Source organism: Drosophila erecta, unplaced genomic scaffold (genome assembly GCF_003286155.1).
Source record: "Drosophila erecta strain 14021-0224.00,06,07 unplaced genomic scaffold, DereRS2 tig00000219-arrow-pilon, whole genome shotgun sequence".
In the NCBI taxonomy this organism is placed as follows: domain Eukaryota; kingdom Metazoa; phylum Arthropoda; class Insecta; order Diptera; family Drosophilidae; genus Drosophila; species Drosophila erecta.
Genome location: NW_020825213.1, coordinates 2,030,453 through 2,043,578, shown reverse-complemented (window position 1 = coordinate 2,043,578; position 13,126 = coordinate 2,030,453). Strand labels below are relative to the sequence as shown.

At 44.8% G+C, this 13,126-nt stretch overlaps 1 protein-coding gene across 1 annotated transcript; it reads left to right on the top strand.

Moving 5' to 3' along the window:
• Nucleotides 1–446: 446 nt before the first annotated feature.
• LOC26526739 lies at nt 447–1,239 on the top strand. The gene has a single exon (XM_015160071.2). It carries the CDS (start codon nt 474–476, stop codon nt 1,194–1,196), a length of 723 nt encoding a protein of 240 aa, XP_015015557.2. The 5' UTR covers nt 447–473; the 3' UTR covers nt 1,197–1,239.
• The last annotated feature ends 11,887 nt before the right edge of the window (nt 1,240–13,126 follow it).

Genomic DNA, 13,126 nt, shown 5'->3' with positions numbered 1-13,126 from the left:
TTTGAGGAAATGGTAGATACATGTAATTATGTTAGCATGCAAAGGGCTAGGACTGCAGATTTCTAAATTTCTTTGCCTTGGACACAATGCAGGGAAAAATTTCTTATATCTCAAAAATGAGAAAGAAAGTAAAATAAGAGGTTTAAATTTATTAACTAGTTAAAGTGTACTTTAGGATATAAAAACGGACTTACAGAAAAGGCCGTCTTTTGGAATTAATCGGTGCAAGTGTTGTATTCAATCAGTCAATTGGATGTTGCATTGGATTATGTGAAATATACAAACATACATATGTAGACATATGAACACATTTAAATACGATAGCAAAAGTTTCTATCCGATTGGTTTCAGTAGGATTTTCCTTTTCTTTTCCAGTGACAGCTGAACAGGTTTCAAGGAAACCCTGTCAGGTTGTGTGTTTACATCTAACCTAATATTCTCAGAATCGTCTGCATATTGTGATAGCCAGAGCTATGGCTCCAAGGAAGCGCATCTCGAGGATTGCATCGCGGAGTGTTGCTGCAGTGGAGCAGGCGAATGAGAGCACCAACAGCCACTCGGTTGCCACCCAAACCGATGTCCCGGCTGCGGGTCCGTCGAAGCGCAAGAACAAGTTCAAGCCGCTGGCCTTGAGGCCACCGCCGCCCCAGCACTTGGCTACCAACATGATGCCGGCGGTCAATCCACATGCACTGGTATTAGCCTTATCCGAAATAATAATGGGGCAGTCACATGGATTCCCATCGTTTGTGCCCAGCCCAAATGAGAAGTCCTGCCAGACGGTGGCCAATGGGCTAGCTGACACGGGCGATCGGATCATCATCCCTAATTCCGACGAACGGCAGATAAACTACCTGAAGTCTCTGGTGAGAAATCGCCGCGAAGAGGCCAACCTCTGGGATCGTAACCGTCTGAAAATGCTGCTGGCCCAGATCAACGGCGACCCACCGCCGCGCTGGAACTCGGCCACCCAGATGTGGCTAGAGGTTGACAGGCTGGAGCAGCGCATAGAGGCCTTTGACCGCATGGAACTTCTAACTGCCAAGAAGCGCACGGTGGACGTGAGCCTGGATGATAGGCAGGAGGAGGGCCAAAATGAGAGTCAGGATGAGGAGCAGGATGGGGAGCAAGATGAGAGAAAGGAGGAGGTGCCGGCAAATGGTCAGGATGAGCGGAAGACATCAGCAGGGACTTAGAAAGTCGCGCCTTACATACACTGCCCATTTTTCCAATAGCCCACAGTTCACACTACACTACTAATAATATCTCCCAATCCAGATATCCAATATTAAAAATTCAATGGCTGATGGTTTACAACGTACATCACGAGGAACTTACAAATAAATAGAAACATACTGCATTCATTTCCAACACACACAAAATGCATTATTCATTCATTCATTATTCTGTGAGCAATCTTAAAACTCCCCACAAATCGAGGTGCAGGAGAGCTGCCTAGCAACAGCGAAGAAGGCTGGAATGCAGGAGGAGTCAAGGGCAGCCAGGTCAAACGGGACCTTGGACCCCGGCAAACCGGAGAGACCGTGAACTAATGGTACCGCGCTGGACCTTGGACTTAAGCCGACAAAGGGCACAGAGGTCGACCGGTAACGGTGTGGATTTCGGTCGAGCACAAAGAGGACGCACCGTGAACTAACGGGACCGTGGTTGGACCTTGTACCCGAGCGGGCCGTACGCAAAAGGGGAAATAACGGAATCCCCGCGGACTATAAAAGGGACGGCGCATGCCCAGATCGGAACAGTCAGCCAAACACGCGTAAGTCTTACATGCAAGAGGATAATTGGATAATCCCAGTTAGTGGGAATAGACGAAGAGCTATACCCCGGGACAGGCAGTCAGTGAGAATAGGTGAAGTGCTATTCCCCGGGACCGACAGAAGATCTGCGAGTGAGAGAAGGTGTTAGACTCGCACCCGTCAACAAGTCGACAAGTCTCTGTGAACTTGGCATTGTCAGAAGGGTCAGTGGTCGGCAAAGGTGGTTCGGAGAAGGACGTTGGCTTTACCCACGGATGTGACACCTCCCGCCATAACATCCTAAGCCACAAGCCTAAACACGGGACCACTGTCGAGGACGCCGCAGGACATCGAAGGATATCAGGCAGTGCACAGGAACCTGGCACGGTCAGAAGGGACGATGGAGTCAAAGGTCGGTCAAGGTGGTCCGGGGAAGAGCGTCTGCTTGACCTAACGGGCGATACACCTTCCCACCATAACACGGTAAGCGGTGGAGACTGTAGAAGTCTATCGTTGAAGAAGTCAATAAAATAAATCGAAATATGTTCGAATCTAAAACTCTGTCTTCTCTTTGGTCGGGCATCATAAATTTGGTAGGACGAACAAACAAACTTTCTGAGCTAGCCGTTTCAATTCGTAACGAGCAGAACCCAGAAAAACAGTTCGTTACAATTCATTATTCAAAATGAATTCATATCCTTAGAAGATTCATTGCCTGAACTCTTGAAGCTGTGATCAGTGAATAAGTTTTTAGAAATGGTGGAATGTACCCAGCCCATGGGAAATGGTAATTGAATCATGTCTTAAAGTAAATGCAACGGTTTATGGATGTTGAGTTACCGTAAGTTAGATGCACCAATATGAATGTCGCATGTAACCATTGATGACTAAAACTATTGTTTAAGCGCATTTTTAGCGACCTTTCTTATGCGTTGAAAGTGTTTTTTGGGAGGAGCCTTTGAAATGCAGACGACCCAAGTCAGTCTTCATTCCTGGCAGCCATAAGATTCAGTCTGTGACTTTTAATTGCAATTCAAGTTTATCCCCAGCCACACCACACACTCACCAGTACACTCACACCCCCGGCACATCTTGCTGGGATTGGTATTGGGCTTTTGTCCATGCTTGACTCTTGCATTTTTAAGCAGCATATGGCGGGGACCAGGTGGCGATGGTGGCGAAGGATGCATTCGCTCCCCATGTCAGTTGGCCCGCATTTGACGAATTTTCACGCGTCACGCATTTACAGCAACCATAGAGCCAGGCAGCTGGTTCTACCAACTCCATTGTCCTCGTCATTTGGTGGCCGGCGTCGGCTTGCATGTACTTATGTCAATATGTGCATATATTTGCATAGCCCCGGTTTTATAGATTTATTAGCCATCTTTCGACCCTTCCAAGAACATTGCAAAGTGGCCAATGTAGACAGCCTTATTTGGAACGACTAAAGAAAATGAGTGGTCCTTTCCCTATTTGCTCAACAAAGGCTAAATTAGGCATATAAATAAAGTAATTAAGTGAATTGCCAAATATATTTATTTTAGAATGGCGTTCGCATTGGTATCAGAAAACAAGTGCTCCTGCAAGCAGTTTCAGAGCCACCTAACCTGTATAAATTAATTCATAAGTAGTGGATTAGGGGACGGTCCCCCGCTGCAGTCACTATACTTTGGCCTGTAGTTCCTATGTTAGATTAGGAAGATTATGTTGGAAGGGGGACTACCCTTCTTAACTGCTGGCCTAGAGACACAGTCAGCTTTCAAAATGATAGAAGATATTTAACGGCTGTTGCCGGAGTAATTAGCTCTTTATTAGAAGAGGTCTCGCTTAGAACTGAATACAAAGAATATGAAAAGTATGGATCTACTCTAGCTCCAATGCATCACGCCATAAACCCATGGTCGGCAAGCCGACTCAGCATTTATGCAACATAGCTCGGTACCCCGGATAAGGGGTGTCCGATTGCCGTTGCTGACCGTTCGAACGCGGAGCGCTGAACTCAGTTGGGGCGCGTCAGCATTGTTTAAATATAGCTGTGCTCTTAGTTGTTAACTTATATACGGCTGCAGTGGTGCTAGGAGGCGGTGTACGCGGTCTAAATGGATCACTAGAAGAGTTGTGAAACCGCTTTGGCCAGTCGCTGAAAGAGCTCACATTTAAGTAGTTAAATTTAAATAGTTCTATTCAATTTCAAACTTACCGTCAGGCAGCAGCTGAGTGCCAAAAAGAACAGCAGAAAGAAGCGCATCTTGATGCCAAATGCCTGCCATTGGACCCGAAAATCTGGATTTTATGGCCTTTCTCTTTGTTTATCTTAGTCGAAAATGATAAATAAAGCTGTATAATGCTTGTTAAATTAGTTCGCCCATTATAAAGCTTGTAATTGGCAAGTTGATTTTTCCATAATATTATTTCATCAAGTCCACAGTTATTATGTGCACTCAAGCCTTCATTTTTCGGCAAGGGAATTTGGCTGGAAGTTCGCACTTATTTGTTTGCTTTCATCCGCATGTGAACATATGTACATGTGTTACTACATACTCGTATGGTAATAGAAAAGCAATTTTCTATTTGGGTGCAGAAAAAGAATTAAAGAAGTCCTAAAATTTAATAATTTGCTCACGAAATAGTTTTGATTTATCAATTGAAAGGTTAGGGAGAGGGTTTAACAGGGTTATGTCATTAAACATTTAAAACCAATTTGTAATTTTGAGTCAGTTCACACAGGTTAAATCCAATTAATAATATAAAAATAGAAGGAAACAAAATGATAAGAGTGACTCAAGGTAAAATTGAAATCAATAGATTAATTTCAAGTGAAAATCTTTTAAAACCAGAAATAGATTTGACACCATTATACACACCACTTACCATAACAAAAATAAAAACTGTAAAACACAACGACATTGATGAAATGATTTCACAAAACAATGTTACACTTTACATATTATTGACTATTGTCATTACACTTTTTTTATTGTACTTATATTTAAGATACGTATCGTTTAACCCATTCATGATGTTGTACGCAAAATTAGAATTAAGAAAAATCAAATAGAAATGGAAGAAGCTCCATTACATTATATCCATCACTCCCTGCCCAAGTATAGGCTTCTCTTTAAGGTATAACAAATTCTTTGGCAACGGCACTTATCCATTCATGTAAACAAATCCCAAAGCCTAACCTAAGCAGTTTTGCCTGCTCTCTCTGAGGCTTCTCCTCAACTTAAGAATCCAAGAGCAATGCTCTCCCTAAGCATCCAAGAGCAATGCTCTCCCAAAATACACTAACATATTTCTTAAGCACAGAGGCTTAATTTTCAATCTTAAGCTGAACATCAAACAATAAAGAACAAAAAGCGGGTTCGATCTTAAATTGTCTTTTTATTTGGAAATAACTTTGATATCAGCGTTGGACTAAGTTGTATACGAAACGGTTCATTTAATAGATTCAAGGCAATTTGTTATAGCCTTGTATTTTTAACTATATATATAATATAATTTGTACCATTGAACCACTTGACAACACATACACACACAGACTTATAGTGACATATGTACCACAGTAAGACTTGACCGCACACACCGACACGCACACACACACACATAATATCAAACTGCATAGCTATTCCCGCCATTGACAAACATGGCGGGAAATGTTTGAAGACGGCTGCATCATGTTGGCGCTCCCGGAAAAACTCCAAAATTTCCGCGCTGAACCAGCGGGGACGCGTCAGGGGCTGCGGCCTATATCAGCGACGCTGTTCAGAGCACTTACCCGGTGAGGACAAGATCTCCGGAGTTCCATGGACCGTCCGCCGGCTGCGATCTCCAGGGCCATGAGATAGGTCAGGGTGAGAGAATTATTCGGAGCTTTCTCTTCTGTTTTCTCCTTCGTCCCTTTCTTTTTTTGTGCAACGCGAGATGCAATGCCACGCCAGCTGATCTAATCCAGCTGTTTACCCAGTGCACTATGGTCCAAAATTCTTTTATTTTATCATTAAGTCAAAATTTTTATGTCAATATATCGTCCTTTATCAATTATTTTTTAAAAGAAAATTGATCAAATAAATAAAAAACAAAACTGACCGAAAGCTTTACTAAAGCTTTTAATGAGCTTTTAGGGTGCAGTGTTAAACAGCTGATTGAGAGAAGGCAATTCCCGCCAAATTATTTGCATTCATAAATTATAGTAAAATATGGAAAATAAAAGCCAAGGTATGTTGTTTTTAACGTATGTAGTTAATATATGTGTAGTTGTACTGTTTTTGTGTTGTGTAACATTCAATTTATGTGTATTTTAATAGAAAATTCTAACGTGTCCCCTGTGCTTCGTGGAGTATAACTAATTTTCTGACAATTTCTGACAAAAGTTAAAAACGTCAGTTTTTACCTTTAACTATTGTCTTTGACGGTAAAGTAATATCTTTTGCCCATTTTTGCTCGTTTTCTAAAAATTTGATTTTATATAGGCAAGTTCGAGTTCAAACATAGCGACCTCCTGGACATTTGGAGGCGTAACAATCGGCAAATAAGTTATGTTTCAGATTACGTTTATTCCACAATCAATAACAATAATCTGGAATCAAAAAATAAAGAAGAGATTGACAAAAAAAAGTCAATTTTGAATTATTCATTAAAAGAAAACTGCCCGAGTGTAACAGACAACTATACCGATTTATTTCCAAACATACTAAATGGATGGCGTCTAAGATAACAATTCTTGCTAATGATTTTGAAAACTCCAAGACACCACAGCAAATGGGTCGCCGAAACTTATCTTACCAAAATGCAGGAGCAAGATTAAAAAGGAAACTGGCATCCAATCTGGCAAGTGAAAGTGATATACGACACAAATCTTTTGATTCATGCAGCAACTGTTTCTGCTAGAAAAGAATGCAAAGGGGACGTTGCCATTGTTCTTAAAGAAACTTTAAAAACACCAGAATTTCCAAGCGAATCGAGGATGCAAATTCAATAGCAAAAACCAACTCCTCTTTCACAGATGAAGCTCTAGCTTATCTCCTGGAAAACACGCTGACAAAACAGCAATATACACCACACCAGGCTTTTAAATAAAAGCCATAACAGCGACATATATCCGCCCTATAATAAATTGATCGAAGCAAAATTACAGTGCCTACCAGAGGGTATAGAAGTAATGGAAAATACTGCTCAAGTCTATTACAAAATCTCTTAGATCATACAGCTCAAAGATTAATTAAGTTGCAATCGGATGAGAGAGAGAGAAAATAAGAAAAAACCACTTCCGAAGGCAGTAATAAGTCTTTTGGAAATACAGTCTAATTTTAAACAGGATCCATCAGACAAAATATTGGATTCACATTATGATTCAAGTTAAGATTCGGAAATTTATAATGTAGAACTAGAAGAAGAAGAGGCCGATTATTCATAAAACAATATATGTACACGAATACACATTTATTATATTTAAAAAACAATAAAATTTCGTTGACTCCTGAGTCATACCAGTAGTTAATATGGGAGGCCAGAGAGGGCGTGGTCGCACGGACTGCAAATTTTGTGTGCAAACAAAGTTTCAAGTCTGTACCTTAATTTTTAGACTTTATGCCAACAAAATCGAATTCTGGACCACAGTGCAGTGTTGGAAAACGACAGCCGCAAGCGTCTCCAATCACAGATGGCAGTTATCGCTAACTGTCTAGAGCTACTTGCTTTGCAACTCGACAAACGATCTTGGCGCCGGTTGTAGCTTACCTTCTTGGGCTGCTGATGAGAATTTTGACGACAACTCATGGAATCACAGCGAAAATAGACCCAAAAGGCTCGGGCTAGTAATTAAAGGTGTTAAAGGTCAAGGAGCAGACCAATAGCCAACCCCACCGCTCACGCGGTACACCTAAATCAGGGGCACTGGCGACCGAGCTGGAGCGGTATAACTCCCACCGGTGAAGAACCCTTCCCCACTTCACACCAACACACTGAAATCCACGGAGCGTCTGACACATAATGGGCGGCTGCGTGGTCTGCGTCTGTGCCACAATGGCCGGCAGTAACCTAAACCTGGCTGTGGGTATAAACTGCAAAACAAACCTGGCAGTAGGTATAAAATGCGTCTATGAGTAAAGAATGTCGATCAATAATATTACTACTCCAAGGGGCAACCAATTAGTTGGAAATCCACCCGTGGAAAACTCCACGGCAGGGGCACGGATTCTGGAGGCCCCAAATCCCATTCTAAACCAACCTGGCGAGGTGGCGGTAAGCTTGGCCGCCTCGACAGTGAAAGCAACAAGCAACGAGAGAAAGGAATGTACAATGCGGGGGCTTTCCCAAGTAGTAGGAAATCTTGCGCTCGCCGATCTTGCCAAGGGCACTTGCGCCACTACAGGCTGGCGGGTCCAACCTTGCCGAGGGAGTAGATGTGCAGGACACGCCAAAGCGGGCTCGGACCTCGAACAGCCCCTCCGAGTCGCAAAACACCCCCAAAAAGGACGAAGACCGATAGACAGCTCCTGTGTGCCGGTAAGCTGACGGAAATTGGACTGGTACGACACATCAACGTTCAAATGAAAGCGATGTTCGCCAAAATGAAGGCCCTCCAGGAGGACGCCAGCAGGGAGCTGGAAATGGAGGACGAACCAGGCAACGCACCAAGAAATGCCCTGCCGGGATGCCCCAAGTGCGGGGGTAAAAGAGCGAAAGCCGTGGACAAACTACAGCAAACCAGCCCCAGCCCGAAAAGAGACAGCTTCGCACAAACGGACGTTCCCTACCCGTCGAAGGTTCCGAAGCATTACTAAAGAAGCCCAGGGGCAGTCCAAGTACCATAGAGGATGAAGCCGAGGGAGAAGAGAGCGAGCCCTCCAAAGCGGCAGGCGAAGACAGCGGAGAAAGCCACGGCACAATAAGCTGGAATCCAGAGTCGTGGCAAGCCAGACACATGGACGAAGATGGAGGCGAGGAAAAAAGCATGCTTGTCGCGGACACCCGACACGGTGATAGTGGAAGCGAAAGGCAAGACCTACAGTGAGGTCTTGGCTTTGGTCACGAGGCGAAGCGACGGTCAACTGCAGGAGCTGGGAAAGAGTGTCCACAAGGTTCGCTGCACAGCGAGCGGCAACTTATTACTCGAGCTCAACAAGGATGGCGACAGAAAAGCAACGCTGATGAAGAGCGATCTGGAAGCAGTGTTGGATGGAGTTGCTTTTTGTGCGAGCGCTGTCAAAGGACTGAGGATGCAGTTCCTATCGGTTAGCGACTTGGACACACTAGTCGCTGCAGAGGACCTTTCAAAGGCGTTGGCTGATTAGTTCAATGTTGACCCAAGCTCAATAAAGCTGAGAAGCCTTCGACCTTGCTTCAGGGATACCCAAACGGCAACAATAGGCCTGCCTTGTAGCGAGGCGCAAGCGGTCCTGGCCAAGGGAAAGCTGAAGGTGGGATGGACAGTCTGCAAAGTCAAGGAGACCGAGTGTAGACCTAGGTGCTTCAAGTGCCTGGAGTTCGGCCACATTGCGGTGCGATGCAAGAGCCCTGCAACTCGCAGCGACTGCTGTCTCAAGTGCGGGCAAACCGGGCATAAAATAGCTAGCTGCGGGCCAAATGCTTCCTATGCATCAGTGCCACGAAAGCCGACGCTCAGCACATTGCGGGCAGTAGAAGATGTCCTATGAGCACCAAGCTACCGAGAAAGTCAAGATTATCCAAATTAATCTCAACCATTGCGAAGCTGCGCACCACCTGCTGAGTCAAACCATGCGCGACACTCAAGCTGACGTTGCGCTTATTAGCGAGCCGTATAAAAAAACCCCGTGGATGGATTACATACTCGACGAGACAAGGAGCGCCGCGATCCTGACCAACGGGGTAAGCCGACCAAGGAACCTGCGCATCGGCTCATTCTTTGTTCGGGGGGTGGTTGGCGACCTGTGCCTGTACAGCTGTTACCTACCACCACGCCTTACCCTTCAGAAGTTTTCAGCAATCCTAGATGAGCTGGCTAACGACGCAAGAGGAGAGCGGAACGTGGTCATCGCGGGGGACTTTAACGCCTGGGCAGAAGAATGGGGCACAGTCCACACGAATGCAAGAGGACGAACCCTCCAGGAAGCTTTCGCGTCGCTTTAAGTAGCTCTCTTAAATACGGGATTGGAGCACACCTTCAGCAGAGCTGGAGCCGGGTCGGTAGTGGTCCTCACTTTTTGCAGTAGTTTGCTATTCCAGCGTGCACAATGGTCCCTCAGCGAGGTATACACGGCTAGTGACCACAAGGCGATAATCTGTGACATTATCAGCAGAAGACGTACCGCAGCCCCACCAACGCAATTTGGAAATTTGGAATTTGGAAATCCTATCATCGGTGGGAACGCAGCGGACAGCGCAGAGTGCCTCACTCGAGCAGTTGAGACGGTATGTAGGGCCAGCTTGAAGGTGTCGAGGAGCCATCACCGTCATCGGGAGCCAGTATATTAGTGGACAGAGGAAATCGCAGAGGCACGCAGAAATTGCCTACGGGCAAGACGGCGTCAGCAAAGGGAGCAGGGCCCCCCCAACATCGAGTTCCGCATGCAAGAATACGCGGAAAACCGTCGGACCCTTAAAAGACTCATCAAGCAGTCAAAAAGGAGATGCTTCATGGAACTATGCGATTCAGCCGAGCAGGACCCATGGGGATCAGCGTACAAAATAATCATAAAAAAGATTAGTCAAGCGAAACCCCTGAAAGCCGGAGACGCCGCACACATGATGGCGAACGTGGAACACCTGTTCCCAGTAGTGCCCTTGGCTCCGCAAGCTGCAGATGCGGCTCCTGCGGACGCATCTGAACTGATATTCACACCGGATGATATTCGCAATGTAGTCAATGATATGCCATCGGAAAAAGTACCAGGGCCAGATGGAATCCCGGACATCGTCATTAAGCTAGGCATGAACGAGCACCCAGAAGAATTCGCAAATGTTTTTAACCAGTGCCTCACGAAAGGCCTTTTCCCAAAGCGCTGGAAAAGACAGAAGCTGGTACTGCTTCCCAAGCCAAACAAGCCTCCCGAGAGTCCATCTTCATAGAGACCGATATGCCTGATTGACCACTTGGGCAAAGCGATGCCTTAGCAATAGACTGCACGTAGCCATCTCCGCTGCAGGGGATCTTTCGCCAATGCAGTTTGGCTTCAGGAAGGCGAGATCTACCGTGGACGCGATCGCTACGGTGAAGGAGATCGCCTCGAAGGCAGTGCAGGGGACTAGGTGGCAAGGAGGCAGCAAGGAGTACTGTCTAGTGGTGACACTAGACATCCAAAAAGCATTCAACTCGGCAAAATGGGACGTCACCATAGGAGCTTTACGGAACCTAGGCGTACCGGATGCATTAGTGGGCATTCTTAAGTCCTACTGCAGCGACCGAGTACTAGTCTAAAGAGATCTACGACGAGATAAAGCAGATCGGAGGAGAGTGCAGCACAGCTCAGAGGCGAGCCATAAAAGCCAACGCCAGAGCTAATAGCTTGGAAAGGTGGCAGCAGTCGACGAAGGGGCGATGGACCCTCAGGATAATCCCGGATGTGACCAGATGGACCCTAAGACGTCATAGCGAAGTTAACATCTGGCTGACCCAGATCCTAAGCGGTCATGGGTGTTTTAGAAGTTACCTAATCAGGTTCTGCCACGATGATGAACGCAACTGCCCAGAATGCGGCGTCGAGGAAACCGCCGAGCACACTATTTTTAATTGCCGGAGATTCGACCGGGAAGGCTTAATGGAGAATATAGTGGAGCCGTCGACCCTAGGGGAGCGTATGATCTCGGACCAGTGTTTCTGGGGCCAGTTCAACAATTTCGCTGCGGAGTCGATGAAGCGGTTGCGTGCAGCTGAGAGGGAAAAAACCGGAAGGATACGTCCAGCGGAGTAACACCGAGCGCACCCTGGCGCTGCGAAGCATAGCCTAGCGGTTGTACCGCAGGGACTTCAGGATCTGTCTTTTTCTTTTTATTCCCCAACCAACGCTATTTATTCCCACTAAGCAAACAAATTCCTAACGCAGCACAAATCCCTGCCTGGTAATTTTTCATGCTCAATTTTTTTTTTTTAAAGCGCAATCCACTTAAGCATAGAAGAAAGTCACATGTGCTCCATATTAACAAATTCAGCCAAGGGATTGCTCAGCGTTCAACTCGCATTAGATTAAATTCATTCACCTTACCAATATGACGTGAATTTTTTTGGATTCAAAGTTGTATTTTTGCCTTGAAATGTGAATTAAAAGCTTCAGCTTCGTAGCAACAAAGGGCTACGAGAAGTGACTAATACAGCCAGTGCTTAAAAAGTTTTTCAAATCACTTCAACTCGGTAGCCCTCCATAAAGGTGTGATAAGTGCTTCAAGTTCAAAACCACTAAAAGTGCGCTGACTAAGTTAAACAACAATAAACAACACATCCCAATATGCAACAGCCAGGTGAACCAGTGCAACAAGTGCAGTTACTGTCAGAGAATCACCTCAACCAAGCACTCGGTCAAATTAGACAAATGCCCATATTCACTGGAGTGACACAAGAATTGAGCTCATTCATTAAAAGGATTGAGTTCATATTGCAGCTGTACCCAACGACGGATATCCGCCAGACCCATATATTCTATAGTAGATCAGCGGCGATGCTCAAAGGGTGTCCCAACTAAGTTTGGCAAGGACTTGGATTGAGCTGAAAGAAGCATAAATATCCGAATTCAAGACCCAAACACCGTTCGAGGAGTTAGTAAGACGACTCTACAATACCCCATTCACAGGATGAGTCCGTAACTTCGTCGAAGAAATTGAACAAAAATGTTTTGTAATTGTCAACAAATTAGCCTTAGAGAATAATCAATTAAACAATCAAATATACATGAATGCCATGAATAATACTGTAAAAGTTATTATTGTACGAAAACTCCCAGATAGATTATTTATGCAATTGGCTAGGTACAACATAACTACTATCAGCAGATTAAAACAAATCGCACAACAGGAATGCGTTTATGACATTCAGTATGAGTTGGTTGAAATGAGGAGGGTGAAAATTTCACCTTCACTAGTACAATAAAACATTCATAAAATACAAAACATGAGCACCCAATATATAAAAGGCCTCATAAATACCCCCAAAGTTTTGATGAAGAAGTCGAAAAACAAATGAAAGGTAGACAACAAGTCATCATACGAAAGTCTCCGTATTGCGCTCCTATTTGGGTAGTACCAAAAAGAGATGACGCATCGGGAAAGGTGAAGATAGACGACATAATTATGTACTCCACTTCATTGGAAGAGCACATATTGTCCTTGCGAAAGGTATTTTTTAAGCTAAAAGAAGTAAACTTAAAGCATTTTTAAAGAAAGAAACAGAATTCTTA